The 27,485-nt window shown below is 40.7% G+C and overlaps 2 protein-coding genes across 3 annotated transcripts in view; both read left to right on the plus strand.

Annotated features, from left to right (window-relative positions):
* LOC106957456 (forkhead box protein J3-like) overlaps positions 1–16,303 on the plus strand; it is a 100,112-nt gene extending 83,809 nt beyond the window's left edge. The window contains exons 8-13 of the mRNA XM_015048824.1: positions 1,916–2,120; positions 4,611–4,835; positions 9,427–9,528; positions 11,952–12,203; positions 13,217–13,318; positions 13,916–16,303. Of these exons, the coding sequence (XP_014904310.1) occupies positions 1,916–2,120; positions 4,611–4,835; positions 9,427–9,528; positions 11,952–12,203; positions 13,217–13,318; positions 13,916–14,034 (1,005 nt within the window). The 3' untranslated portion in view covers positions 14,035–16,303. The remainder of the gene's footprint in view (positions 1–1,915; positions 2,121–4,610; positions 4,836–9,426; positions 9,529–11,951; positions 12,204–13,216; positions 13,319–13,915) is intronic.
* A 1,408-nt stretch (positions 16,304–17,711) lies between these two features.
* On the plus strand, positions 17,712–27,383 carry pdpn (podoplanin). 2 transcript variants are annotated; one of them, XM_015048817.1, is made up of 5 exons: positions 17,712–18,113; positions 24,695–25,114; positions 25,235–25,343; positions 26,339–26,387; positions 27,072–27,383. In XM_015048817.1, the coding sequence occupies exons 1-5, from the start codon at positions 18,050–18,052 to the stop codon at positions 27,126–27,128; spliced, it is 699 nt and encodes a 232-aa protein (XP_014904303.1). In that variant the 5' UTR covers positions 17,712–18,049; the 3' UTR covers positions 27,129–27,383. The 2 variants fall into 2 exon arrangements, with proteins under 2 accessions (XP_014904303.1, XP_014904304.1); XM_015048818.1 differs by lacking the exon at positions 26,339–26,387 and having other exon boundaries at positions 17,715–18,113.
* Positions 27,384–27,485: the final 102 nt, after the last annotated feature.

Genomic DNA, 27,485 nt, shown 5'->3' on the forward strand with positions numbered 1-27,485 from the left:
GGCCATCTTTTGTTTTCCTTCTGCCTTCATCACCTCGGCCGCCCCTCCCCTCTTCCCGCTCCTCCATCCTTTCAGACCTCATTTGCGGTCTAGTCCGCCGAGGATCGGGGTTAGTTCTGTCTCATTACCTGGTGCAGGTGACATCCTCCTGACTGACAGTGATTACCGGTGGCACCGGTGGCAGAGATCGCACACACACACACACACACACACGCACACGCACACGCCAGTGGAGTTTACCGAGAGGCTCCCATTACCGGGTGTGCAGGTAGATGTGTGGGTGATGGCGTCATGGAAAGTTGGCTCATATTGGCAGAGGCACACTGATCACAGCAAATTGCTTGTGTTCACCGGCTGGATGGCGAGGAGGATGACAGCTGGGATGAGATGATTGAGGATGGGATGGAGGAAGACGAGTCGCAGCCGCGAAATGAGAAAAAATTGGAAGCGCCGTGCTTCGTTTTTTTTTTTTTTTTTTTTGTATTCATGGAGAAAAGAAAATGATTGGTTTTCTATTTCATTTAGCAAAATTAAATTAAGTTTGATTGTCATTGTGAACTGCAGAATTAAAAACAAGTCATAAAAGGACATTTGCAAGACGCAGTAAAATGTGTGTGCGTGTATTTTTTTTAAAAATTATTATTCTAAAATAAACTGGATTTTTATATAGTTTTGCTTTTCTGGTTTGTACGGCATCTCTCCCAGTCAAAATGACAATGGGCCTCACCTGCATGACCCGGTGAAAGACGGAAAACTGTGCACCTCAAGAAATTCGCAGTAGGATCATTTAAAATAAAACATGTTGTGTTTCAGTTCTTTAAAATTAAAAATATAGTTTGTGTTACCCAAGCAACAGAAATCCTGAATTCTGGTGAAAAACATTTTTGCAGTTGTGCAAATGAACGTTCAGATAAACAACTTTGAAATTCAGAATTTAAAATGTTTAGCTGGAAACCATTTACAGAGAACTAACCAGGGATGCACAACATAACGGATGTAACATCAGTATTGGCCAATGTCAGTCATGTTTTAACATATCAGTAGGTTTTAGAAGAAAGTCTGGGCTAATAATACTAACAGTTAATGTTTCTTCACATTTTGTAGGCATTTGTGCATGTGTTTCAGGACGGCAGAGTACTTGGTTTGGGCAGTGATAGTGACGCACTACCCAAAATCTGCAGGATATTTATCAGATATGGATATCGGCCAGAATTTTCACACTGGTGCATCGGTACCAATTTTAGTCAAACGCTGCCTATAAAAACCAAAAACCTTCAAATCAGACTAAATGTTCCTGCTTAAGGATTAGGATCAAAAAAATATTTCTGTCAGCCAAAAGGTTTCATAGACCAAGTCTACTTTTACTTTTAACCATTGAGGAAAATCTTGACGTTGATATTAATTCTCATTTCATTTAATTAGAGGGACATTGATGGATGTATTTCAAGGCTGAAACACTTCTTCCAACAAAAAAAGAAGAAAAAAAATCTGAATATCTCATTGCAAAAATGCAAACTAGTTCAGTATCTTATTATTATTGTAAATAGTACTGTCAGTGTTTTTAATATTGTTAGCCATTTCCCTTTTTGTTTGACACTAAATGATTACTGATGACACAAAACCTAAATGTGACTGAAAAGTCGCGGCTTTGTGTCTGTGGTGCTTGGAAACCAAAATACCTCTTCACCACAATGGATGTTTTTGTGTCTGGAACACTTTGTTTATTTTCCCTTCACCTACAGCAACTTTCTTTTTATATCACTTCAGTTGTACGAAATCCCATCCGACTTTCAGAAGATTTTGGCAGCGTTTAAATATTTTCTATATCCCCCAATTTCTTTTTTTTCCCCCCCCTTTTTTTTTTTTTTTTTTTTTTAAGAACACTTTGTTCACATCCGTCTTTGTCTTTCTATAGGTGAGCAGTCACTCGGAGCCTTCGTCTCAGTCCTTGAGCCTGCAGCAGTCGGCCCAGGCTCCACCGCCGCCCCAGCAGCCCCAGTACGGTTTACCTGTCCCGGAATCGCGGGACAAGCAACTCTGCTTCTCCGACTTCGAGGACCTCAGCGCTTCTTTCCGCAGCCTGTACAAGTGCGTCTTTGAGCAGTCCTTTTCACAACAAGGTGGGTGTCGGCCTCACTGCGGCTTGTTGATGCCAGCCTGTCCAACAATACACAATACTTGATGTGTGTGTGTGAGAGAGAAAGAGAGAGAGAGAGAGAAAGGAGAAACAATCGGAAACCTCTGTCAGCCCTCATGCACATAATTAACTGGCACGCTTTAACTCGCATTGAAATTCAGACAATTTAACATTGCTTTCATAGCGGGCGTTCCAGTATTAACCTCCACCACTCGCTACTCCTACTCTGTTGTATTTAAATAAACAAACAATCTGTTGTTCCGCATATCTGCATTTTATGGCTCGCACAGTCAAACGAGTAAAGGCAATTAAGAGGAAGAATTCAACAGGAGGAAAAACACATCTTTAGCAGAGCAGTGGAAGGAGTTCGGCTTTGATAGCAGCTAATTAGATTGGTTCTAAAGTTTGTGAAGCATCTCACTAATTGCTTCCTGAAGCTTTCAGGTCACAAGGCGCTCTCCCTGTTGGACCCCCCTCCTCTCTTCCTTCCTTCACGCCGTCCTACCACCCCTCTATCACCTTCCTCCTCTTACTTACTTACTTCTCCCCCCCGCACACATTCAGGAAGTTGTAACTGAGGGAGATTGATGCGCTCTGTTGAGTTCTGCAAAACTGCTGTCTGGACTCACCGTCTGACTGGGTCCCCAGCAGCGAGTGGTCAAGGGTGATCGCAAGCACATAAAATAAGACAATGAAAATACCAGTTGAAAAACGTTACCACAGTGCAGATTGTGAAATATGGTATGACTATAAATGATTTGAGAGATAACTGTGCAGTGAATGTGTTAATATCTGACTTACGGCGTCAAAAATATACAACAAACAATATCTGTCTTAGTTTAAAAAAAAAGAAATATATTGAATAATCCAACAAACTTGTTGAAAGAGAAAGATGAAAAAATTAACTTTGACTCTGAGAGCCTTGACTTTTTCACAAACAATCATGTAGTTTGTGTTTTATTTTATTTGACATACAAACCAAGGTAGAGCACATTAGCAAAGTAAAAGATAAAAGGAGTAATTGGTTGAGACGGTGAAAATCTTCCCTATTAAAGGAAACTATAGCACACAGCATGCCACTGCCATCACCATGTTTCAGAGTGGGGATGTTGTCCTGACAGTGATGTTCAGTGTTACTTTTCCTCCACAAATAGTCATTTGCATTTTGGCCAGAAAATTTAATCTGAGCACAGGAACCATTCTCCCACATCTGTTGATGTTTAATTTAACTTTATTGTGCAACATTTAACTCTTGGAGTATCAGAGTAACGGGGGGAATGATTTAAATGCGTATCAAACTTTACAGTTTTTTTTAAAGCTATCCTTTTCATTTCACTGTTATGGACCACTTTGTGACTAGTATGAATACTTTTTAAAGCCACAATGTATCTGCATGTTCTCAAACGTAACAAGAGAATCTGCTACAATAATTATGTAAAGCTTTGATCTGACACGCAGCAAAGACGTTCTACTGTAAATGGATAGTTTAAAGAAGTAAAAATAAAAACACTTGCACAAATTGACTAACTTATAGATAGACTTAGTGAGCTTCTAAATTACAACTGGTTTTGAAACTGTCATCTCCAGGCAGGTCATTTCTGAAACTGGTTGATAAGTTTTAAAGCTTCAGCTGAAGAAAAGTTGAAGTTTTTGCTGTTTTTGCTATGAACTACTTTCATCTGACAGAAAGTAGTTCCACATTCACGGGGCCAGTGTCTTTGGTATTTCACTCTGAATGGCGTCTTTGACTAAGTCTTAAATGCGTCTAAAGCAAAGTGAGCACGGGGACGTCCAAGGCAACCGAAATACATTCTGAAACTACCAAGAAACAAACCAGTTTAGTGTTGTTGCTGTTTTTCAGCGGCTACTTGTTGTAGGAATCTCAGCTGAGAATTGCCCTGGAACGATAGAATCAATAAGCTGATGTGGAAGGTTGTGTGCGTTTGAATGAGATTATGAGCAGGAACATCAAGAGGGCCACTGGCGTGACCTCATTATGGTGGTAGGAGCTGCACTGTACAATACCGTCGGTAATTAAAGTCTCTGAGAAGTAAGATTCTCAAGGCGCCAGTCTTGAGGAGAAGTAAAAAAATTTTTCGCCTTCTTAATAAGGCTTACAAGCCTGGGATGGTTTATATTTGTTTCTGCTGTTTAGGTCATGTATCAAGAGCTAATCATCAAAAAAAAAAAATCAGTAATGGTGCATTTATACAGTCTCTTCCAAAAAAATAAATAAAACCTTGAAATTGTTTAATTTTGCATTACAGTCACAAACTTAAATTTTATAATTTTTTTTATGGTAGTAGGGTATGAATGTGAAGTGAAAGGTAACAAAGCTTTAATCTGACAGTCCAAAATAAAATGTAGTCCATTTGTCTTTAGACGTATGCTTAAGAGAGAATTTATTTTTACAGTGTAAGAGTTAAAACCTCTCAGTCAGTTTACACGCCGGTCTTTCTCCTGATCGTGTCAGGTTTGATGAGCATGCCAAACGACTCCAGCCAGCAGGCCCGGACGGCCTGCTCCTACCAGCACTCTCCCGGTGCAGGAGGCGGCGTCGGCCACCACCACCAACACAACCACGGCCAGGCGTCGCACCACGCCCACCACCCTCACAGGCACCAGGTGCACGGGCCGCACGGCCAGCACCGGCCACACAACTCTCTCTCCCACCAGAGTCATGCAGTCCAGGCTCCAGGTGAGAATATAACCGCCTATTCATTTTACTGTGGGACAAGGAAGTGAGGTAGTAAAAGAAAACGGCGCACATCAATGCAGGGACAAAGTAAAAGAAGCATTAACTGTGCAGAATTGTACAATTTGTTGAAAAAAAAAAAAGAAGAGAAGATTCTGTCAAATATATCACAGTTGACACAGAAATGAAGCACTTGAGTGCAAACTTGGAGGCTGAATGATATTGCACAGATATGAGGCTTCTGAAGTCAAAGGTAAAATTGCACTTTCATGTAAGTTATTTCAATCATTTCCAACCAATCATAGCTTGGAAATTAATTTCTTTTCTTTTAAATGTGGGGGGAAAAAAATCTACATATTTATGAATGTTTGGCGTAAAGTATGAGTGAGTCTCTGTCCTCGAGGACTGCAGCAAGTGGACGGTTTGATTTACAGTATTCTTAAACAAGTTTTCAATTTTCTGACATGGTTTGGTAAGCTGTGTTTCAGAGATTCTCTTTTTATGTTTTTGAATATTTTCTTTGCAGATGCCCATATGCGTGAGATTAACTTTAATTTTATACTCAAAGAATGCAAAGGGCTTAGATGAATTTGTTGCAGGACAGTCCTGGTTTTCCACTCAGTCAGTTTTGACAACAGCAGGTTTCTTGTGTTTTATTTTTTACCTGAAATATTTTTTAAATCTGAATTCAAAGCATCTGAGAATTTTCTTCTGGATCCCTTTTTGGAGCTTTTTATATATTGACATGATGGTGTCAAATGTAAAAAAATAAAAAATAAAAATAAAAAATCAGCCCATCAGTGGCTCATTAAACACGTTCAAATGTTTTTTTTTTTGTTTTTTTTAAGGCAAATTCCTTGATTTTAAATATACTGAAATGTTTTAGGAAAATATGTTGATGTTTGTGTTTCTATTTACTTCAACTGTACTTTAATTTACTTTATAGAAGCTAATTCGGTGTTCTTCAATTGTTTGACATTGTCCTCCTTTATTATATAACTTTGTGCTATTCTAAAAATGTTCACCATCTTTTTCCAATTCTTTTTTTTTTTTTTGCTTAATATTTTCACAGTTTCAACTGTTTTTGTAGACTGTTTTCTCCTTTGTGAAAACATTCCCACCAGTGTTTTTTTCTTTTTAAATCATTCATCTGGTAGTTGTTATAACCTTGTCAAATAAAACACAAAGCCTCAACCCAGGAATGCATCATTAAGAAAGCACACACCTCCGTCTGTTTGGAGGTGATAAAAGACTCCTTATGTTGTGGTTTTCCTTGGAATAGTTCAGGATGCTCTGTTGACACACAATGCTTTGTGAGGTCAATTTTTTTACGGAAACCCACAGCGATGGAAGTGGAAAATCTCTGCTCGAGCATGTTGCAGTATTTTGACCATCAGTTTGAGGTAGCTCAACAATCCGAGACGAGACTCTGGAAGTTTGATTTTGGTGAAAATGCAAAACACCCTCCTACGGACCGAGGACTGTCAAGACAGCAAATACAAGTAGAAGAACCAAAATATAATAATCCCGTTGAATCTAGTATAATAATCTGCATTCAGCTGCTTTTGACATGTTACTCAAGAGCTTTAAACATTACAAGTAATGTCACAAATAAGAAGTTTCTGCTGTTTTAATGTGTTAGACCAACAGAATGTCGTGCATAGTTGTGAAGAGGATACAAGTCTGAAAAGTGTGGCAGGTATCAATCCACTTTAAAGGCAAGCCGCGTGGGGTTGCATGGTTTCATATTTGTTAAAGTCTTGGCCAACACGATGAGTTGTCTTAGGAATGCACTTACATACTTAGAGGAAAATAAAAAAAGCAAAAAAAAAAGAGCCATCAGTGCAAATTTTGTACTTGTGAGATAAATTATTCACACTGACAAAACAACAGATCACTCATATACTTTTCCTTAAACAAGCATCATTGTTGTTTTTCTCCTCTGTCTGATCTCAGCGGCTTTCATGCATCCTTTGCGTGTTTAGTGCCACCCTCTGTCTGAGGCTTTTTTTTTTTTTTTTTTTTTTCTTTGTCGGGGAAAACATCCAACGCAGACACAAAAAGTCTGGACAGGATGGACATGGATGTCGGCAGGTACGGGTAATGAAAATTACAGCGTGCAGACTTTGCAGTTGACGGGGACAGTAGAGCGGACAAAGAAGCACGAATTATGCTTCACTCTGACAAAACCAGCTGCACTCAGAGGTCATATAATTGGGGGGGGGGGACGAACACCTTCGTGTAATTTCATCTCGATATGAATTCAGGTGCTCTGTGAAAGCCTTAGATGTATGTTCGAGGACATTTGTGAAGAAACGGCATCATAAAGACCCAGGAACACTCTGGCCAGGATCACATGACGGCATGAAAAAGTTGAAGGTATATAAATTGTTTTTCCAAAGTGGTTTGAGTTTGTGAACTTATAAATCTTGTTTTAATCATGCTGATATAAATGCAGATGGCCAAATAGCCAGTAGTTCTGGATTAGCGCCTAGAGTCGTGGAGGAGTACAAAGAAGAGGATTGTGCGACTTGCTACTCCCTTATGCTGGAGTAGCAAGAAGAAAGCCATTGTTGAACGAAAGTCCTATTTGCAGTTTGCCATAAGCCTCGTAGGGGGACAACGTGTCAAAGAAGGCGCTACGGTCAGGTGACACCGAGACATTTTGCCAGCAGTCAAAAAGCCTTCTGGTGGAAAACATTGCACAACACCCTGAACTTGTAATCCCAATTGTGATGACTGCAGAGTCATGATGTGGGGAGGGCTTTTCCTCAGCAGGGACGGAGAAGCTGCTCAGACTCCACAGAAAAATGAATGTAGCAAATGTCAGGCAATCTAGCAAGGAAGCTTGCTAGACTCTGCCAAAGCCCTTTGATATGGACGCTGAAATTTGATCATGCTTCATCTAATCAGACTGAACTTCATCTGTTTTATAAAGAAAAACAGGAAAATGAAGGAAACGTACCCATAAAAACAAGCTAGCAAGCAAAACACTTCTTAGAGTTAGATGCACAGAAGTTTTGGTAACGTTGTGATCTTTTCTAACAACTTCACAATTATTCACTGTTTATGTTGGTCCATCACATATAATAAATACATTGTATTTTCTGGTGAAAGGTATTCAGGCACTGTAGAAGATATTGCATGTGTGGGGCTTTATTACTGCTTCCCAAAAACACCTGAAGGTGAGGATTTCCCGTTCACTGTTTTAAAACAGTGATTCTACATCGTCTACTTCCCACATCCACTCTGTTGTAGAGCAATTCACCTGACACAACATTGTCTCTGCACAGAATTATTGCATTTATATTTATATATTTTTCCTATGATGCTCCCATAGTACTGCATTTCATATTGTGTAGCTGGACTTGTACAAACAGTTTTTTTTTTTTTTTTTTTGCTCATGGATTTTCTGGCTCATATTTCCTGTCTCGTTTTTCTTCTTCTTTGTCTCTCTGCAACTGAGCTCTCAGGGCAGCAGTAGGACTTTTCAGGCATTTTTGTGTCTCGGTCAGTTTTCCTCTTTAAGCTGTAGATGAATGAAAACATCCACTCTTTCGTGGCTTGGAGATATTCTGCTATTTAATTGGAGTGTGATGACGGCAAAGTATTCTGCATTTGCATTCCCATTTGTTTATTTTCATCTCAAATGTTTCTGTGTGAACTCACACCACCTTGTGGCTGTTTACAATATAGACAGAGAGTTTTTTTTTTTTCCTACTTTTTTATTTTAATTTGCTAACACATTTTGTTATTTAAACAGAAATTAGTTCACTTGATTTTAGACTTCATTTTGGCTCCAGTTTTAAGATTTTGTTGACCTAGAATAGATCATTTTAATTTCAGGAAAATGAATTCAAATTTATAAAAAGTATTATTTCTGGATAACAAATGTCACTTTCTGATTGTTCCATTATTATCAATGAAAGTTTTGTAAACAGTTTAAGAAACACTGCCAATGAATAATGATCAATTTATTTGACTGAAAAAGTCAAAGTACTGTTGTACAGCTTTTTCCGTCCGTCCGTAGTCATCCATTAAGTCCTGAACACTGCAGAAAAATATGTCTATTTTCTGTAAAAAATGAAAAAAAAGACATGCATATAATACCTCTATGAACACATCACTGCAGCTTAAGCAAAAAAGCTGCACATATATTTATTTACAAATTGAGTTGCAGATGAATTTGTCATTAATTTCCAGTCATATAATTAATTGAGCTTAAATATAACAGCACTACTGGAAACAGTAAAACCTAAGTTTGAAATGAAAACATTAAAACTACCAATGTCCATAGTGTCATTTTTTTCTTTTTTTTTTTTTTGTAGATATTCTCCATTAATGCCTCTCAGCTTGTCACATATGTTTACACATGGGAGTCTATCTTGAGTCTGAGGTTATTACTTTAATGCAGTTTGGAGCTTTGAAGTCATATTTTGTGTTGGAAGGGCTGAAAGCAGAAGCAGAAAATCTATATTTTGGAGTGACTCTCATAAACTCTGAGCTCAGAGTCGGAACGTTTAAAATGCCAAACATTAGTCCAGTAATCAGAAACGTGGCTGAAGGTTTGTGTCTCTGCTTGGCGTTTCAACAGGCATGTCATCCGACTGGTACCCAAACCTGGACTGGCTGAAAGAGAGCTGCCGCATCGCAACCAGCTACAACTGGGCTGACGTGGATCTCTCTCCGTTTCAAGGTAACACACACACGCACACGCACACATACGCCAACACATCACTATTTCCCAATTCTGATCATTTCAATCGATTACTTTGATTAGACCATTATGTTTCCACCTTTATATACCTTCACCCTTCAGGCACAGTGTAATAATAATCGAGGTAGTTATAACACTGTCTTAATAAAAGTCATTATCCTGCATCAGTGAGGTTGCCACTTGTTTTTGCCGTAGCTCACACACACACGCACGCACACACACACGCACACGCACACACATACACACGCGCAAACGCACACCATCACAGGCTGTCTCACACCCCTCCCTCTCAATTGTATAATGTGAATAATCCAATTAGGTCCCAGCTCAGTAACAGCCTGTTATCACGGTCAGTGCACAAAGCCAACAAACATCCACACAGGACTGATGAAGAAGGCCGGTCCTGCAGCACACGGGCTGCTGCTAGCTCTCTGTTTCCGCAACGCTTGACCTCCCTCACACCGGCGTAACGCAATCCTTCACTTTCTGCGGCGTGCTTCCGAGGATCAGGGACAGAGCTCCTGTTTTTCTGTCACTACCAGGTGCATAAATTTGACTAGGGGAAGGTATTTTGGACTACGTTTTATTTGCTGCTTATATATTTTGAAATGGATAATTAGACACTTTGGGTTTAGCTCTAGTTGTGTGTTTTGTTCACCTGTCAACAGTTATGTGATGAGGGGACGGTGGGTCAGGTCTTATTAGCTTGGTTAGTCTCTCACTGTGCATTCACAGCGATTTACTTCAGGTATTTTTTTATTTAGTCAAACTGACACTTCCATGATTAAACTAAAACAAAATCTGTTTCTAAATGAAAGTTTGAAGAGCATTCGCATCAACATGGGAAGGGTTGTTGACATGTTTGTTTTTTTTCTCAGTTATTTCCTTCTTTGACTGAGTCCAACATACTGTAACTTCATGGTGATGATGTACACAACTGAAGAACAATCAAGCTAGATTTTTTTCTTTAGCAAATTAAGGTTTCTGAAGCTGGCACTGGGCTTTTTAGTTGATAAAAACAAAATGTATGGATCAATCATAAGACAGAAAATGGATGGCATGTGAGCGACATCGGAAGAGAAGAGTATTTTTTTCCATTTAGCCCTGAAATATACCAGAAGACACATAATTCATAACCAGTGTGTGTTGGAATTATATTTTCTCCTCCATGACAGAGACGTTTGAGAAAATTGTTGTTGGTTGAATTGTAAGGGATACATGTCAAAAATAATAACCTCATAGACCTCAAAGACCTGAAAATGAGTTTGTTGAAGACTCATTTCATGGAGAGTGAGAAGTTTTGATGAAAGAACATAAAGATCTTGCAAAGATAATCGCTGGAAGAATTGGGAGTGGATGAAGCAGAACAACGGAGAAAGTAATAAACACGGGAAACATGACTAGAGCGAGAGGAAGAGAGAAAATGGAGCTAAACAAAGGGAAAACCCTGAAACCAACAAAAACGGTAACAGAACGAAACACTAATCAAAGGAACCTAAACCCAAATGCACAATAAATAATAAACCAAGATCTAAATACACAGAGGAACGAACAAAGGCAAAATCAAACCAGGACACGATGAAACCAGAAAGAAACAAAAACCCAAGTTCCAACACCTTGTGATCGTAACAGGAGGTCAAACTCTTTTAAGAGCCACTGTATGTTTTCTTGGAGGCCACAATTCTCTGTAAAAAGAAGCTTCTCCTCATCCTGTTTGAGTTGCCGGGGCTTTTTTCCTGATGGAAGGAGAACAAACAGAAAGTGATCGGGTGAGTCTAGTTCACACCGATCAACTTCGCCTTCTGCTGCAGGTGGTTGACCCATGCGCTGGTCCAAAGTGGAGCCCCTACAACATTTTGGGCAGATTTGAGCACCTGAAAGAGGTCTCCTTTGTTATCTGCAGGGCAGCCTGTGTGAGCCACACTTTGCTGCTCTGCCAGAGGATGTTCTCTTTTGTGTTCCTATTAAATTTGTATGCAGCTCTGAGGATAACCCAACCCGTTTCCATTTTCTCAGAAAGAAAATTCACTGCTCGACTCTCTTCACTAGGCTGGAAATGTTCAAAGTCTAATTGTTCACGTAGTTATGTGAGTTCCTAGGAGACTGGTTGAACCAAATCTTGTCACCTAATGTAACGATGAAGAATGTGGGTTGTATGATATAATTAGACTTTCTCAATCTAGAAAAACCTCCCTGTTTGTTCAGAATCAGGCTTTTGTCTGAAACCCTCTATGCAGATGTTGAACCTAAACTTGGATCCCATGGTTTTTACAGATGCACGTTTTGTTCAAAAAGGGCAAACATGGCTTGGCCGAGCACACAACCTTGAGGTACTCCTGTGTTCAGGACATCACAATCAATTCTGTTTTTTTTTTTTGTTTTGTTTTGTTTCCCTACATCAGCTCTGAAGGAGACCATGAGGCAAGCCGAACTCAACAACTGGACCCTCGATGCCACTCAGATGGCTGACCTGTGTTCTTCAATCAACCAGTTCTTCACAGCCACAGGGGTCATCCCACCTCAGAGCGCGACCCACCCGCAACCTCAGGTCCAACACCCAGCAGCGCCGTCAGCAACGCAGCACCCTGCTGCCATGCACCCGAAGCCCGGCCACCACAACCAGCACGGGCAACACAACCAACACATTGGAACAGGTCGGTCCACACAGCCGCGTTTCTGCAAACACTCAGTGAATAACGTTATCATTTTGCGTGTGTGTGTGTGTGTGTGTGTGTGTGTGTGTGTGTGTGGAGGTAAGTTCACTAGTCAGGGTAAAGGGAAGTTGGGAGAAAGTAGAGAATGTAGAAATGTAAAAGTAAAATGAGAAGTAGAAAGAAAAATACAAATAAATATGAGTAAAATAGACATAAGACATTTTCCTGTTTTTTTTAATGTCGGCAATGAAACGACAGGAAAAAAAAAACAAAACATCTGAATCAAGACCTGCATCATCCTTTATCTTAATAAGGTCTTTGGTTTATTGCTTGTTGATGCAAGTTACAATTTTATCTCTGTCAAACATGTCTTATACATAATTCTAATTCATCAAAAGAAATAAAGTGTGTTGTTTCAGTCGTGCTGCTGTTAAAGTGCTCTATGAATTGGCTCAGCGCTACCTCTAAAAGACATGTTGGAATGGGAACGTTCTGGAGATTCATGTGAATGTTTCCACCCACTAAAGCATATTTCTTTATGTCCCTTGTAAATCATCAGAGAGATAAGTTCAGTCAGCTTTAGAGGAGAAGACACTTGTACCTTCAAACCTTATTAAAAAAGCTCCTTCAATCATCACCACCTATTTAATTTCAGCCCCCAACAGTATGCATTCAGTACAACGCTCAGGGGCATCTCTTCGCGTGCTTGCTGACGAGCCTTGAAGCTAAATCCTTTTCTCTCTTTGCTCAGCGAGCAATTGTCGCCACTTAACATTGTACATTTGCAAAGAAACTGTAGCGGTTTTCAGTTTCAAGGCGACTCTAGTAAGGACGTGGAGGTGAGGCGACTTGTTTTCACCAGAGACTTGGTACTACTCATCCGGCATAAGACGGCAGTGCAGTTGTGTACGCGAAATGCGCGGTAACAGCTTGTGCTCTGCAGAGACGAACGTGTGAAAGTTGGTACACTAATCTGACAGTTAGTCATTGCCCTTTTGTCTGTTCTCTCGCAGGGAACATGTACATGGACTCGAGACAGAACATTTCTTCTCTGATGGGCCCACCAGGATACCCTCACATGCCTCCAATGAGCAACACGGCGCCCAGCATGACAGGTGACTCTTCCGCTGGGACGGGAGAAACTTGTTGAAGGCGTAATAATGCAGCAAAGTGTTGGCTTTTCAAGCGCGTGTAAAGACGCTCGTCTCATTAAAAAGACATTTTCTTGTTGGTTTCATGAGACGGACAAAATCGTCTCATGAAACCAACAAGAACCTCCGCCCCCCCACATCCCGAAACAACTCATATTTACTGTGCAAGCAAGCTGAATTCAAACACAAAGTTTACCATTTTAAATCCCTCAAATTGCTATTAAAACATGGGGTGGTTTATTCATGACTTCAACTAGTTTGGTTATGTTAACAAAAACAATGAAAATCACTAATTTCTCAGAAATTGATGATGTCTACACATTGTCACTCGCATTGTATTAATTGTCAAATAATTACTGACTAAAGATCACGTTGACGGTGTTTTTCCGGTACTTCTTACAAAGGTACACCTTTTCCTAAGTGTCTCTGTGTTGTTGATGTATTAGAAAGAGCTCAAGTAACCAAACAGGAAACCCCTAATATGTAATCAACTTCATCCAATCTAAATTCCCGCTGACACACAAGTCGTCCTGAGTTACTGACGTTTTTCTCCACACGCAGGTCATCACAGCCAGCTGAGCCAGCAGCAACACACTCTGCCTGCGGGGCACTTTCAGGTGAGACGCATCCTCGCTGCCGAGGACATCCAGGACGACTTTGACTGGGACTCCATTGTCTAAAGCTGAACTGTGAGTCAAAATAAGAGAAAAGAGACCCGGCGGGACAATACTGATGTGAGTTTCGTGGTGGACAACCTCCTCGGTTCACCGAAGCAAAGAAACGGACGACAATCCAGGAAGTAATGGAAAGTAATTTTCTAAAATCTTGTTGGCCTTTTTTTCTAACACAAGTGGCTGAGGGGTCCAAAAGACAATCATTATTGAAAAAAAAAAAGAAAAAAAAAATGACAGGACAGACTTTTATTGTGTGGGGCAGTGCCAAGTTGTAAACACAATGTTTAAAGAGTCACAGGTCACCAAAGTATTGTCAAATCCTCTGTGTATTTTCATTTTTCTTTTCCCTCAGATGCGTTTCCTGCAACAGCTGATGTCATGTTAAAGTTCTCGCTGATAAAAGAAATGGACAGAAAACTCTAAGCCCGCAGCAGATTGCTGCACATGAATCATATTTCTTGCAAACACAACGAGCATGTTCAGATATTTCAACTTTTTTTTCTTGGTGTAAACATTTCTTTTGCCCTTAAACCGGGCCTCTCTTTATGCTGCTGTGGATCTGAACAAAAGATGGTGCAGGAAAATGTGATTGAGTGGAGCGCCATCTACTGGTCAAAACAGGAATACTTTTCATGCGCCACATTACAATCTTCCGGGATATTTTCTCTGCCTTTTTCAGAAATGTTTGTTTCTAAAAATTTATTTTGTATAATAATCTGGTGTGCTCAGTTTTCATGCTCTCAGGGTGAAATGCTCACGCACATCTCCACTTTTGTGCCGTTTCTGAATGAAAATGTCCCTCCTCTGACCTGGCACTAACGCGTATCCCGGCTGGTTTGGTCTCAGTTTTAAGTTTTCACTCTTGCTAGTCAAATATATCATGAGATGAACCGACGTCATTTACATAGTGCTTCAGAAAAATCCAATTTTCCTTAAAAGATTTCAGTTTTTGTCTTTTTATTTTTTTATTTTTTTTTTTTAAATTGCAATTCGAATAATCAAAGCAACTTTAGTGTCAGACAGAGATAGCCAGAGTAAAAGCCAACCTGGGTATTTGTGAAAAACTTAATTGTTGCCTTTATTAAATATGAATTAACACTGTTTAACAGGATTAACTGGAAAGCTGAGTTGATTTTCACATGTAGACCAGATCAAGAAATACTTCAAGTAGAACCTGTCTAACATCATGGAGCAGGGAGTTCAGCAATATGTACACCTCTAATTAAAATTATATTGTGGCTATGATCATGCTTATAAGTTAGAAAAAAATGCATTGCCTGCATTTCTTGTATTGAAATGGTATTTATGCTATTTATTTATATGTATTTATTTATTTATTTATAGGATTCTATGAAAAACAAATACTTCACTTGTTTTCTTTTTATTCCCCCACCTAGAATTAAGTTTTTTTTTGTTTTTTAATGTGAGACTCTGGTACAGCTATACAATATAAATTTATTTTAGACCTTCTTACCCATCTTTGCCAAAAACAAACACTACAGAGGGAACTCTCATCCTACCTGACTTCAGCGTGTCCTGAGCTCGTCCACACGTCTGTTTTAGGGTCATTTGAGAGCGACCTGGTCACCCGGGACACGTGTTAGTGCCAGGTCTCAGTGGGGCCTGCGTCGGTTCGACTCTGTGCCATGTGTTTAGATCCCGTTTAGCTTCGGCTAACGGGAAATGGTCAGCTCCATATGCTAACGAGTTCATTGTTGTTGTGGAGTGAGCTTTGCGGCAGGTGAGAGAGCAGCAGCTTATCAAGTTGGGAAGCAAGTTGCAGGCCAGACTTGGACTTCCCTAAGATTTGTGCCCAGTGTTTGATGTATAATTTACCAGGCGGAGCCTCTGTATTTCTGAGGGGAGCGTGCGCAGAGTTTCTGAGCAGACTGAAGGAGTCGACTGATCATTTATGATGCCTGAATTAGGAAAAAGAAATAGCAGGTTTTGCACAACACTAAGTCTGAGAGCATCTACTTAATAAAAGAAAGATGTTTTTCTTTTTGGAGAACTAAAATGAAGAGACAACATGCTCTGGTTTGTTCATTGTGACGTTTCTTTTGTCTGTGTACAGTTCTGTATTGTCTCCGATTTTCATTAGTGTACAGCTTCATAAGGCTAAAAAAAAAAAACACTAAAAAATAAAGAAATTTCTTTGTAGTAACATTTTGAGCTCATATTTCCTTCAGCGAAATATTGAAAGTGTTATTTGTTTCAGAGGAGCTCGGTTATTAATTAGGCGGTCACAAAACAATCATTGTATGGACAACAACAAAAAAAAAACAAAAAAAAAAGGGAAATGCTCCTTATTGCCATTCAGTGCTGTGTTACAGTGACCAGCATATGTATATCTTCTCTGTTTGTATGTTTGTCGTCTTTGTAAATAACTGTGTTAATCCTCTGTTTTTGCCCTTGAAAAACAGACTGAAAAGCAAAGGAAGCTGCAAATGGAGACGGTATTTTGTTACGTGTCCTTCTGGATTTGCATCATGTACATAAATTCAGTATACTGTAAAGAAGTGATCTAAAAAAAAAAAAAAAAAAAAAAAAATGGGATTGGCAAACTGTGTGTCCAAAAATATTCAGTGTATGGCGGTTAAAATATGTTAAGTGTTTATTAAAATGTCACAAGCCATTTTTACTGCACCAATCCTGCGTCTGCTGCCGTCATTCCACCATTATTCCGTCTTTGGACTTTGAGCCAAAGGTCTGCAGAAGATTAGGGTGATGGGACGGAGGCCTTTCAACACTTTCAGTTCGTCACATTTGATTTGATAAAATAAACGGATAAATTGCTGTTTTTAGAATTAACACTCCTTTTACTCTTTTTTTTCAGATGTGTGGCACCTTTTACATCAGAAGCAACTTCTCTAGGGAATAAGAATAATTTCAAATCTAAATCTGCCTGGGATATTAATAATTTTGAGCCGAACTATAGATATGTTAAGATATACTTTTGGTGGTGAAACGAAACCTAAGGAACAACCAAGCTTGTTTATTTATTTTTTTGTAAGACGGGCTCGTCACCTTGCTTTCATCCACACTTGTAGCTTGTTCTCCAATAGGTGTCAGCCAAGTGCCGAGCAACATCTAGTCTTCGGTTGGATGTGAACTCGACAGACCACCCGTGCTTCGTTGTGTAAAAGTCACACAGTGTTGAAACTGCTCTAAAAGCTGCCTTTCATTGGGTTCAAGTCCTTAAAACCCCTGCTGCTAATCTCATCTTTTCAAGAAAAAAGAGCTACACTTTAAGCTATCAATGCAGCTGATTTATAAGTGCTTAATTTTATTACAATTTTTATTTAGGCAATTAACGAAGAATTCAGACATCAGGTAAAACTCTTGTTGCCTGAAGTTAAGTTTATATATATTTTTTTTATCATTCATTCCTAAACTTGCTTAAAAACTAACTTCAGTATGTTTTTTTTTTTTTTTTTACAGCACATTCATTCGGTTTCTGTCATGTTTTGATATCAGCTATTTATCTGTCTAAAGTGAATGTGTGCAAGCAACTGATACCGCTGCAGGCTCTGCTGGCCTGAGTTGCAGAGCCTCATTCAGGGCTGGACCGCATTAGCCACCTTACAGTCCTTACTCAGAGGAGCCTCCTCCCAGCACAACCTGCTCCCCAAACCGCCCGCCCTACCTCCGACCCAATCACCCACCTCCTCCCCGCTCAGTTTATTCACCATCTTTTCTCACTCATGCTGTGTGCCATTCCCTCCCTCTCCCGTCTTACACTTCCTCAAAGTGGCCAGAGCTCCTCTTCTGTCCTCTCCACATCCTGTCCTGTACAGATTTGTATCAATTTTGCCTAATTCTCAGGCCACTTTTTTTTTGTTTTATCCTGAACTTTTTCTTTAACTATTTTTAATTTTTTTTTATTTCTTCACCTTTTTTTTATTTATTTTTTATTTTTTCATTCCGGTGTACAACCCTGAACTGTACAAGATCTCTCTGATTTGAGTCTCCCAACGGTTTTTGGCAGGAGAAAAAGTGCTTAGAAGAATTTCCCACCACAATGAAAGTTCAGCTGCTGCTCCTCCTGGCCCTGGCCGGCCCTCTCTGCTCCTTCACACGTGCAAGTAAGTGTACTCTTTATCACAGTCCTGCCATTAGCACACTCTGTCCCCCCTGTGTGCCTCTGCCTCCATGTGCCCTGCATGCACCACTCTTTGTCTGCTTTAACCTGTGCTGATCTAACAACAACAATGAAAAACGGTGCCTTGAGATGGAAGCAAAAAGTGTTTCGATAAGAAATTAATTTGACGTGTTTTTTCATTTTTTAATATTGAAATCTTGAATTTTTTTTTAAATTATTTTTATTTCAAAATTACTGCAAAATTTTAGTCTGGTAACGATTGTCTGCAACTGGTTTTAGCCGTTTTCCTTTTCTCTCTCTCTCTCTCTCTCCCTTTCTTTTTATATTGAGCAATACCTTTCCATGACAAATATAGATGTTTTTTTGTTTGTTTTTTTTACAACCACGTCTCCTGCCTTTGTTATACTCCTGATGTGTTTTCATATTATCGTCTGCTACTGGTGCTGAGTCCAGACAACAGGAAGAGTTTGATTTTCTGCCATGAGAGGGAAAAAAATGATGTAATAGCGGGAGCTCAGCTGCCTCATGTCTGTAAACTCTTGGCACAGCTAAAGAGAAGAAAGGGAATATCCTTTGGAAGCGTCCCAAAGCACTTCTCATACGCAAGTAGGCAAGGAAGAAGGTTGGGTAGGGGGTTGAGGCAACGGGGGGGGCTGTAAATTGTAACGTACACCGTACATACTTCTCCAAAATGCCGTCCTACGCTTTCTTTCTATATGTATATATATATTTTTGCAGCTTTTCATTTCGACCCCAATCCCCTCTCTCATTCCTAAGTAGGACTATCACTCATCTCTTGATCGCCTGGGTTCATATCTTTGCCTTTAAGAAAGAAAAGTACCCATAAGAAACAGCCGGCACCAACGGTAGGGAAGGGCCGGTCTGCTTTCGGTATTAATAGAGAGAGCCTCTATATTTAAGAGGGTCATGTGGAAGGGAGAGGGAGCAGGAGACGCGCCCTATCCGTCCCTGTGTGTTGGTAAACTGTTGGACTCGCCAACCCCCTTGGCGTCTACCCATCTTTGGTTGGGGTGTCAAAGCTTTAGCTGCTTAAAATCCCCCTGTCATGCCTCACCCCCCCCTCTCCCCCCGCCTCATAACAGTTCGCCTCCTTTCTACAACCCTACCAGTCTGATGACTTTAACCCTTAACGGGGGGGGAAAAAAAAAAACATATTTCAACTTCAGAAAGTATCTTTATGTTTCAAAAAAACAAATGGAACAAAAGCATAGAAGTGGGCACATTTTCCTCCATCTAATCTTCTAACTTTACAAGGGTTAGGAATCCTGTAAAAGCTTCCTTCCATTCATTCCCCCACCCCTGTTCTCGCTGCTAATGAGTTTTGTCTGCCTTGCCTTGCTGGCCCAGTAACACCCCGATCACATCTGGCTACTCAAAAGTGGGTCAAACTTAACCTCACGCTCCTAATATGAGACCCCAGACCAGTAATGGCGAAACATAAACGTATGAGCCGCACGCATATTTTCATGTCAGCTCATGAGTCTCATTTTGAAGAAGCAAAACCGGCACAGTCATGCTTTTGAAATTTTCCACAGAGAGGAGAGAGAGAGAGAGAGAAACATCTGTTTTAGGAATAGGAGGCAGAGAGGCTGTTTTAGCGCTGACGTCCTCAGTCTGCAGCAGCCTCTCTCAGACCTGAGAGGAAATCCACAAACGGAGCTGAGAGCTGAGGCGGAGAAGTGTACAAACCTCTGTAAAGATAGCATCGTGCGCCTCGAGAACGCACGTAAATGGGAAGCCATTTGACAAAGAAATCGGTAGCTACGCGCAACCAAAAGTTAGAAAGATTAGGAGTTTAGGAGAAGAAGGTTGCAGAGGAAATTTGGGAACGGAGTTTTAGGGGTGCAGCAATCAAACCTGCAGGCCATGAGAATAATGAATAACTCGTTGTGATGCCAGTATCTGTCCCCCCCGGTGATGAAGTCCAGATGGGCCCCGCTCTGTCTCTTTGTCTGAGTTTAAAAACAAAACATCAGGCGTTTGGACACTTTTTTGTGTGCAGTTAGTGATAACATTGTCTGCGAATATTCCCCCCGGACCTCGGGTTTCAAACCTCTACATAGCACTGGGTAGCATTATCACCAGCGATATCGCCTACTGGTTTTGTGGGGGAGTTCTGCCAGATGAGCAGAGTGTCTCTCTCGGTTCCCTCCTTTAGCGTCTTGACACATTCCGCACCCCAAAGGTGGACATGGTCTCTCACTCCCCTCACATCGTCTCTCCCTCCCACACCAAGCTGTGAATTAGAACGCACAGACATGCGTAAACAGAGGCCCGCTGTGGCAGCCGATTGTGATGGCCTCGGCGGATGGAAGCTGCTACTCCCTTTGTTCTCGTCTCGCCCTGCGTGTTGTTGTGTACCTGCTTCGCACAATAACTCCCCATGAAAGAGGTTTTATTTTTGTCAGGCAGAAAGCGCGGCTCTCTGTCTTCACACAGCCTCTTATACCGTCTCCGTCTATCTGCAGCACTTGATGCATGTCAACCAAAGTCATAAACCAGGCTGGTTTGTAGTAAAAATATATATTTTTTAATACCTTTTGTCATATTTACACACAAGCTTATGTCTTTCCTCTTAATGAACTGTGGTCAGTACTGGATACGGGTTTAGATTCAGATGCATAATTTATTCCGTGTTTCTGTCAGAATATATAAAAAAGATATATCTTGAACATTGTTTTTTTTATTTGTGTGTGTGACTTTAAATCATACATTCACCACAGCACCAAGTGGAGATGAACCATTCAGAGATTTGCAGTGGATTTCTCTTGAGTTGACGCTACAAACTGGTCAATTAAAATTTCTGATCTTGTTCTTTAATATATAAGAAGGTAGGAACTGTAATTTCCCCCAACAATGGGGGGAATTATGCTAAATATTCTTTTCTAGCCAAGATCAGTTATTTAGTATTTAATGACATTTTTTCATCCTGCGTATCGGACACAATTAACATTTTTTTTTTTTTTACAAAGTTCCCATTTTAAAAATGCTTCTGGCATCATCACAGTTACCACAAAATACTGTCTGGAAATGTCAATGTTTTATGTGGATTCTAGAGAATTTAATCTTTTAAGCTTTGCTAAAGCTTAAGCTTTTGCTTAAGCTTTTTAAGTCATTTTGCTGTTGATGGACAGATATTTCGCCATTGTGGGACGATAAATGAATTTCTATTCCATTCTACTCTAACACTTCCCAATTCGGCATGTATCACAATAGACTGAGGTCAGATGTTTAAAAACATAAAACTGACCGACTGTTGTGTACTCTATTCAGCGATCCAGTTATTTACTCAAATTCTTGCCATCTTTCTCTCTGAGAGTTTTATCTTCGACAGCCATAAAACAAAATAATGTTATCTTCTTACATTTTTTGCGTTTCCCCTCACAAAAATAAAACTTTGAATCTCTTTTGTTTACCGTTGTCAGAGCAACAAGTAGATGCATCTGGTGAGTTCACTGGTCGGGGTTTTTGACGTAACAATAAGCTCACTGCTGGTCAAGGCCACTGAAACTGAAAAATCTTGAGATGACCACAACCGCAGACGATGGGGTCTTGCAGCAAACCCACCCCTTTCTTACCCGAGGAAAAGGACGTTGACGAACCATCTATTAAAACCAACTGGATACAGAATAATTACTTGTTGGTGTACAGGCTCTGTGTGTGTTTGCAGTTGTAATCCATCTTGTCTAGTCGATAAAAATGATTAGAAAAAAGAAAATGTGTCTTGGAGACTCGGCTCTAAGCTAAAAGCCAACAGCTCTGCTTCCCTGTCTCCGTCTACAGTCGAACCACTTTCCATGCATCTTCGCTGTGCACGTTCGGCCAACCGGAACCTCAGGAGTTGCTAATGCAATTCCTCTTCCAAAAAAAAAAAAAAAAAAAAACTTTTTCCCCGAAATCACAAAAACACCGAAGGCCATATGTAACCCCTTGATTGAATCATGTGGAGCCAACTGTAACCAACAGGCATGCAGGCATTCTCAAACTCTAACAAAAGGGCATCTGCTAACATTTCAGGCAGTTAGATGCTGTTTCAAGCTTGCCTGATACTGAATTGGAGGCAAGTGAGTGTGTAGATGGGTGTGGTCAGATCGATGTGATATAGGATAGAGGGTGTATATTTGGAGCCCTTTCGTAGCCTTGTCGGCCTCAAAAAGACACAACTGGTTTGCAAGCATGAATGTCAGATTGGTGGATAGTTTCTTATCGCTGAGCTGGAATCAAATCACATCTTATTAACTACCCAAAGTGTCGCACTCGCATTTTTGAGACAGCAGCGACGACGGGACCATTACAGAGATGTCTCAAACTCGGGTGCGCTCAGGAGCTGACAAAATGAACATGCCCTTTCAATGGTTAGCTCAAATGTGATGGTAGGAGTCCAAACCTTTTCTCTGGGGTTTTGCTTCCAGGCCTGGACCGGCTCTGGATTAGATGTTCAGATTCAGTATTATACCCTACATGTCCAAAAAGCCGACCGCATTCATCATGACATCATGTTTCCCCCCTGCTTCTCAATTTTGAATCACTGAATACCCGAGGAAGATCCCTCCACCCTTGCGATTTCAATCTATCCGGCCTTCCTATCTCCACCCCTACGTACAATGATTCAGTGCTTTCAAAAGTTGTTGGCCCTGACAAACTTATCCTCAGGGATCGGTTTGTTGTTCTCCTCAGGGAGTGGCATGGTCACAGAGAGAGAGAGAGATGGAGCAGATTAAAAGAGGAGATGGGGTGGGGGGACAGATTTCACCAGAGTTGCTCACTAATGCAGCTGCATTAACCCAGAAGGGTTATTTTTGTGGGGAGGAAATACTACTCCGAGCTAATTGTGGGAACTGAGCACATAATGAAACAATTGTTAGAGGAGTTTAGGGGAGGTGATTACACATAGTGTGTAGCCGTACTCTGTACTTTACTCACAGACCATTTTATCATCATTTACAGACGGTCCAAACAAACAGATTGAAGCCCCTCTACCCCCCCTGCATTCAGCGGTCGGCGGCAGCGGGAACAAATGTTTTGTTATATTTCCCCCGCCTGGTCATAATGAAGGCGGGCGAAGGCCATCCAGGGTTATTTTTGGACGTTTTGAAAGGATTCGTTATCATCTCACGTATTTAGTAGAAGTCTAATAATGTGGAAAGGGACGGACATTAATGACAGCGGCTGAGCTTAAAAAAAAAAAAGACTCTTTTTCGGCTCTCGGTAGAAATAAAGTTTTGGGGCATAAGTGGATTTCTAACCAGCAGATTTCACTTTTCCAGAAGAAAAGGAGTAGTTTGTATGCCAACTTTTTGTCAGTGGAAAGTTGATTGCAGGCTGTAATTTTGGTGCCCCGCTGAAGGCTGGCTCCTTAATTTTCAAGTGGTGCTGTTCAGGCTAAACTTTCAGTTGTGGCTGGAAGGATATAGACCTTTGGGAGATGAAGCAAGCGCTACTGGTGGGGAATGACTGCAATGAAATTAGGCTGGCTCGCAGTCGGCGCGAGGATAAATACGTGTTTATTTTCTCAAATATTTACAAGACAATCAGCAATGCAGACGTGTAGGCTCTAAAAACGCTTAATTTTAGATGCCAATTGTTCAAGAGAGGATAAAATGCAACATTTTCTTGACATGATTGACAAATTTGGGCTTTCTCGTTAATGAAAGTATCAAGAATGTGTCCTCACATTTTGATAACTGCCCAAAATGTACTCCATAGGACTTGGGAAAAACCAAATTATAAGTTCCCGCACTCTTAGATGTTGCATCAGGTCTGAAAGGGGCTTGCAGCTCAGGGTTAACAAGCCTTCCCGTGCCGTCCTGACACTGCGGCTCCTTCCACAGGAAATGAGGCAGAGGATGTGGCATTCTCCTACACAGAGAAAAGACGCAAATCTAAAGGCAGGATGGAGAGGGGAGGGGCGGGGAGGATGTACATTTTATGAGGTCACTGGCCTTGGTAACTGTGCACTAATGATGGGACAGTAGTAATGAGAAATGCTGCATAAGCCTTTGGCAGCACCCTTCCAAACAAACGGGAGAACCTCTTTGTCGAGTGTCAGTTTGATTTAACAACCTCACTCCGTGGGACCAGTCCAAAACGGGGAGAGGACAATGCATCTGCTTGCTTTAGTCGGGGTTTTGCAATCATTTGAAATTCTGATTCACTGTCTCTTTGTGATGCCATGAGGTTTCCACAACCAGATATTGTAATAAAGCGCACAGTGTCCTTTCTTTACAAGCTTGTATATCACCAAGCAGTGAGCACTTCACTGAGAGCACGCTTACGTTGGCAACAAAACTGATAACTGATTTTCAAGCCAGCATGTGGTCACAGCTGGGAGTGAAGCCTCAGGATAAAAACACAAATTTCAACCAGTTTATCTAATGCAAGATAAGAGGGGAGGAAAAAAAACAAGCATAAAACTTATTTGGGAGAGAGAAAGCCCTTTATAAAGTGGATTTGTATTCTGTGGCAAAGAAAATGTAGATTATTGGATGTTTGTTTGAAAATCAGCATAACTTATTTGAGATCTTTCATAATTGCTCCCCTCAGGTCCTACGACAGTCGCCTCATACTCCTCTTCGGCACCAGAAGAAACAAAAACAACAGTCATCACCGGTCCTTCTCCCACCGACCCACCAGTTGCCCCTCAAGATGCAACGCTCAGTACTGCCGAACCGGTGGCTACAACTGAGGCTGACATTGACGTCCCTACTACAGAATCAAATCAGATCCCTGAAACAACTACTGTGGAAGTAACCGAAGCTCCCATCGTGCACACTTTGGCCTTCGCTGAGACGTCCTCGCCTCCTCCCGAGACCACTGCAGCTCCCGCTTTCGAAACCACAGCTTCTGAAGAGACCAGTAGCCCCCTCAAAGACGAGACCGAAGCACCGATTGATCTGACCACGAGTGCAGACGAAGCTACGGGGACCGACGGTGGCGACGCAGACCTGACGGTGGAAACTGAAGGTGACTGAAGACTCAGTCCAATAGTCTGCAATTTTTCCAGAACAATAATAGTAAAAATGATGATTTGTAGATGAAAACAACAACAACAACAAAAAAAAAACAATAACCATTGTCTTCCAGAGGGCATGAGCACCGGACAAATAGTGGGAATTGTGATTGGCGCCATCGTGGCCGTGGTAATTGTCATCGCTGTGGTGATTGCAGTGTTGAGGAGGATGGGCAAATACTCGTAAGTCTATCTCCTTCTGTATATCGCCTGTCTTGCTAAATTTTACGTCAAACTCTTCAGATTTTTTTTTATTATGTTAGAATGCCAAACTTCAATGCAGGAGGAAGTACATAAAGGTGTAATAGAGAGAAAATGGTGCACAATTTTCAAAGATCCTTGAAAATAAATATCTAAAAAATGTTAGATGCATTTTCAACTAGCCCCACTGAGTTCATACTTCACAGCTGCAAGTCTTTTAGGGTCTGTCTCTTCCAGATTTTGAAATCTAGAGACAGAAAGTGTTATGTTTTTCATTTTTCAAGTGTTGTCATATTAGATGGAGAACATCTAAACATCAGTTTTGAATCTTGAAACAGATTCTAACAAAGAGAAGCACAATGCTGCTATGACAATGTTTCCCAATGAACATTTGTAGTGAAATTAAGTTAAATGCATTATGACCTTAATTAGGTGACTCCGAAGGCAGCAGGTTACACTGTTTTGATTTTTATTAGAGAAATATTCATCGTGTTGTTTCATATGAAGCCACAACAAGTTGAATGTTTGTCGTCTGAACTCGACAAAATGTGCTCAAATCTTCGTAACCTACTTTCACTGTAAGCCATGTGCAGCTCTGAGGGCATAAACTGTTGACAATACGGCGAATGTTCAAACAAAGTTGTGCTCGGAGTCATCACTTCTTGCTTTCTCTAAAAGTTGAGCCAAACCTTTAGTCATTAATTACACAGTCGCATTACATCATGTACAGTGATGTAATGGGGCTTCTTGGTCTGTGGTGATAAGTTGACATTGGATTCCCAGCACTGCAGCGTTGCAGCCATAAATGGTCTAAAGGTATTCGAACCCATTTTGAAAGCCTTTTACTTCCCTCGGAGAAATAAGCAAAATCTCTTCCAAACGACAGCGTTTCCACTGAACACGCCTTCCGTTATGAGAATATGATGGCATTGGATCGTAGTAAGTGTCTTTTTTTTGTGTGTGTGTGTTTGTCATAGGTCTACCAAGAGCAGAAAACCTGCAAAAAAAGACAGCGTTGTTGTCTCTGTAAAGTTCTCCAACTTAATGCTGATGCTTTGAACCCTCCGCCTACCCTTTTTACTCTCATTGTAACAAACATTTTCTCCCCATTAAAACACTCCTGACACTCCGGTGAAAGCTGCTCCTTTTACTGACACACAGTCCCGTGCTTCAGGACGTAAAAATTAGGCATTCATGGTGACAAGTGACTCTCTCTTGCCTCCAAATTACTCTGTTTGTTGACTCAGTGTCAGTGTACATGAGCAGTGGTCATCAGGAGGGCAGGTTTCATAATGGCAGCTTGATTTAATCCCTAGGAACAGAAGATTTGTGTTTGCCGGGACTGGAGCTGGGAGTTAGAATCAGCCATTTTTGTTTGTTATTTCAGCGACTAATGGTTCAGTTTTGTCTGATTGCTTCACTGTCATTCCAAAAACGTGATGGTAAGATATACTAAAAGAGAATAAGCAAACTAAAAGCTTATGTAACCCCTCTCGATCTGTTATTAAAATCTACTGCTAAGTTATTTTTTTCCATCCACATTTATATCAACGTGTGCCTAATAAAAGAAGCCAAATTACCACCAGCAGCGAATTAACGTCACAATAACAGAAAGCTTAAATACTCTGAGTCCAGCAGGATAATGTTCCATTTAAAAGCCCTTACTGATTCGTTTTTTTGTTTTTCTTTCTTTCCTTCTGTCCTCTGCAGCCCTTGAAGAAAAAGTCAACCAAGCAGCAGGAGCGTGGAAAGTTCTGGAAATCCTAAACTACTGAACTGTGACTTTGAGTTTGATAATTAAAACGAGCACAACGCCAGAACTAAACTAATCTAACCTGGACTTGAAATGATGCCAAACCAAGGGGTGCAGCGAGGGTCGAGTGTTTTGTTGTTGTGTGTATATACAGTGTGTACTGTAATGTGTGTGAGACAAGAGGGGGTGCACAAGTCAACATCTTCGTTTTCCCCTGCTTACCTCCCCAAAAAACAGCCCTCTCTTCCCTCGTGTTCCTGAAGTGAACACCCCCCCCCCCCAAAAAAAAAACAAAAAAAAAACAATGGGACAGCAAATTCTTTTGTTGTGTTTTTGTTGATTGAGTAAACAAACAATTTTCTGATACCAGG

Source organism: Poecilia latipinna, unplaced genomic scaffold (genome assembly GCF_001443285.1).
Source record: "Poecilia latipinna isolate Pla-1442-1.1 unplaced genomic scaffold, P_latipinna-1.0 Scaffold904, whole genome shotgun sequence".
NCBI lineage: Eukaryota > Metazoa > Chordata > Actinopteri > Cyprinodontiformes > Poeciliidae > Poecilia > Poecilia latipinna.

Coding starts and splice junctions, on each gene's coding strand:
- pdpn (XM_015048817.1), top strand. CDS start 18,050: ATGAAAGTTCAGCTGCTGCTCCTCCTGGCCCTGGCCGGCCCTCTCTGC. Junction 18,114..24,694: donor CTGCTCCTTCACACGTGCAA/GTAAGTGTACTC, acceptor TGCTCCCCTCAG/GTCCTACGACAGTCGCCTCA. Junction 25,115..25,234: donor CCTGACGGTGGAAACTGAAG/GTGACTGAAGAC, acceptor ATTGTCTTCCAG/AGGGCATGAGCACCGGACAA.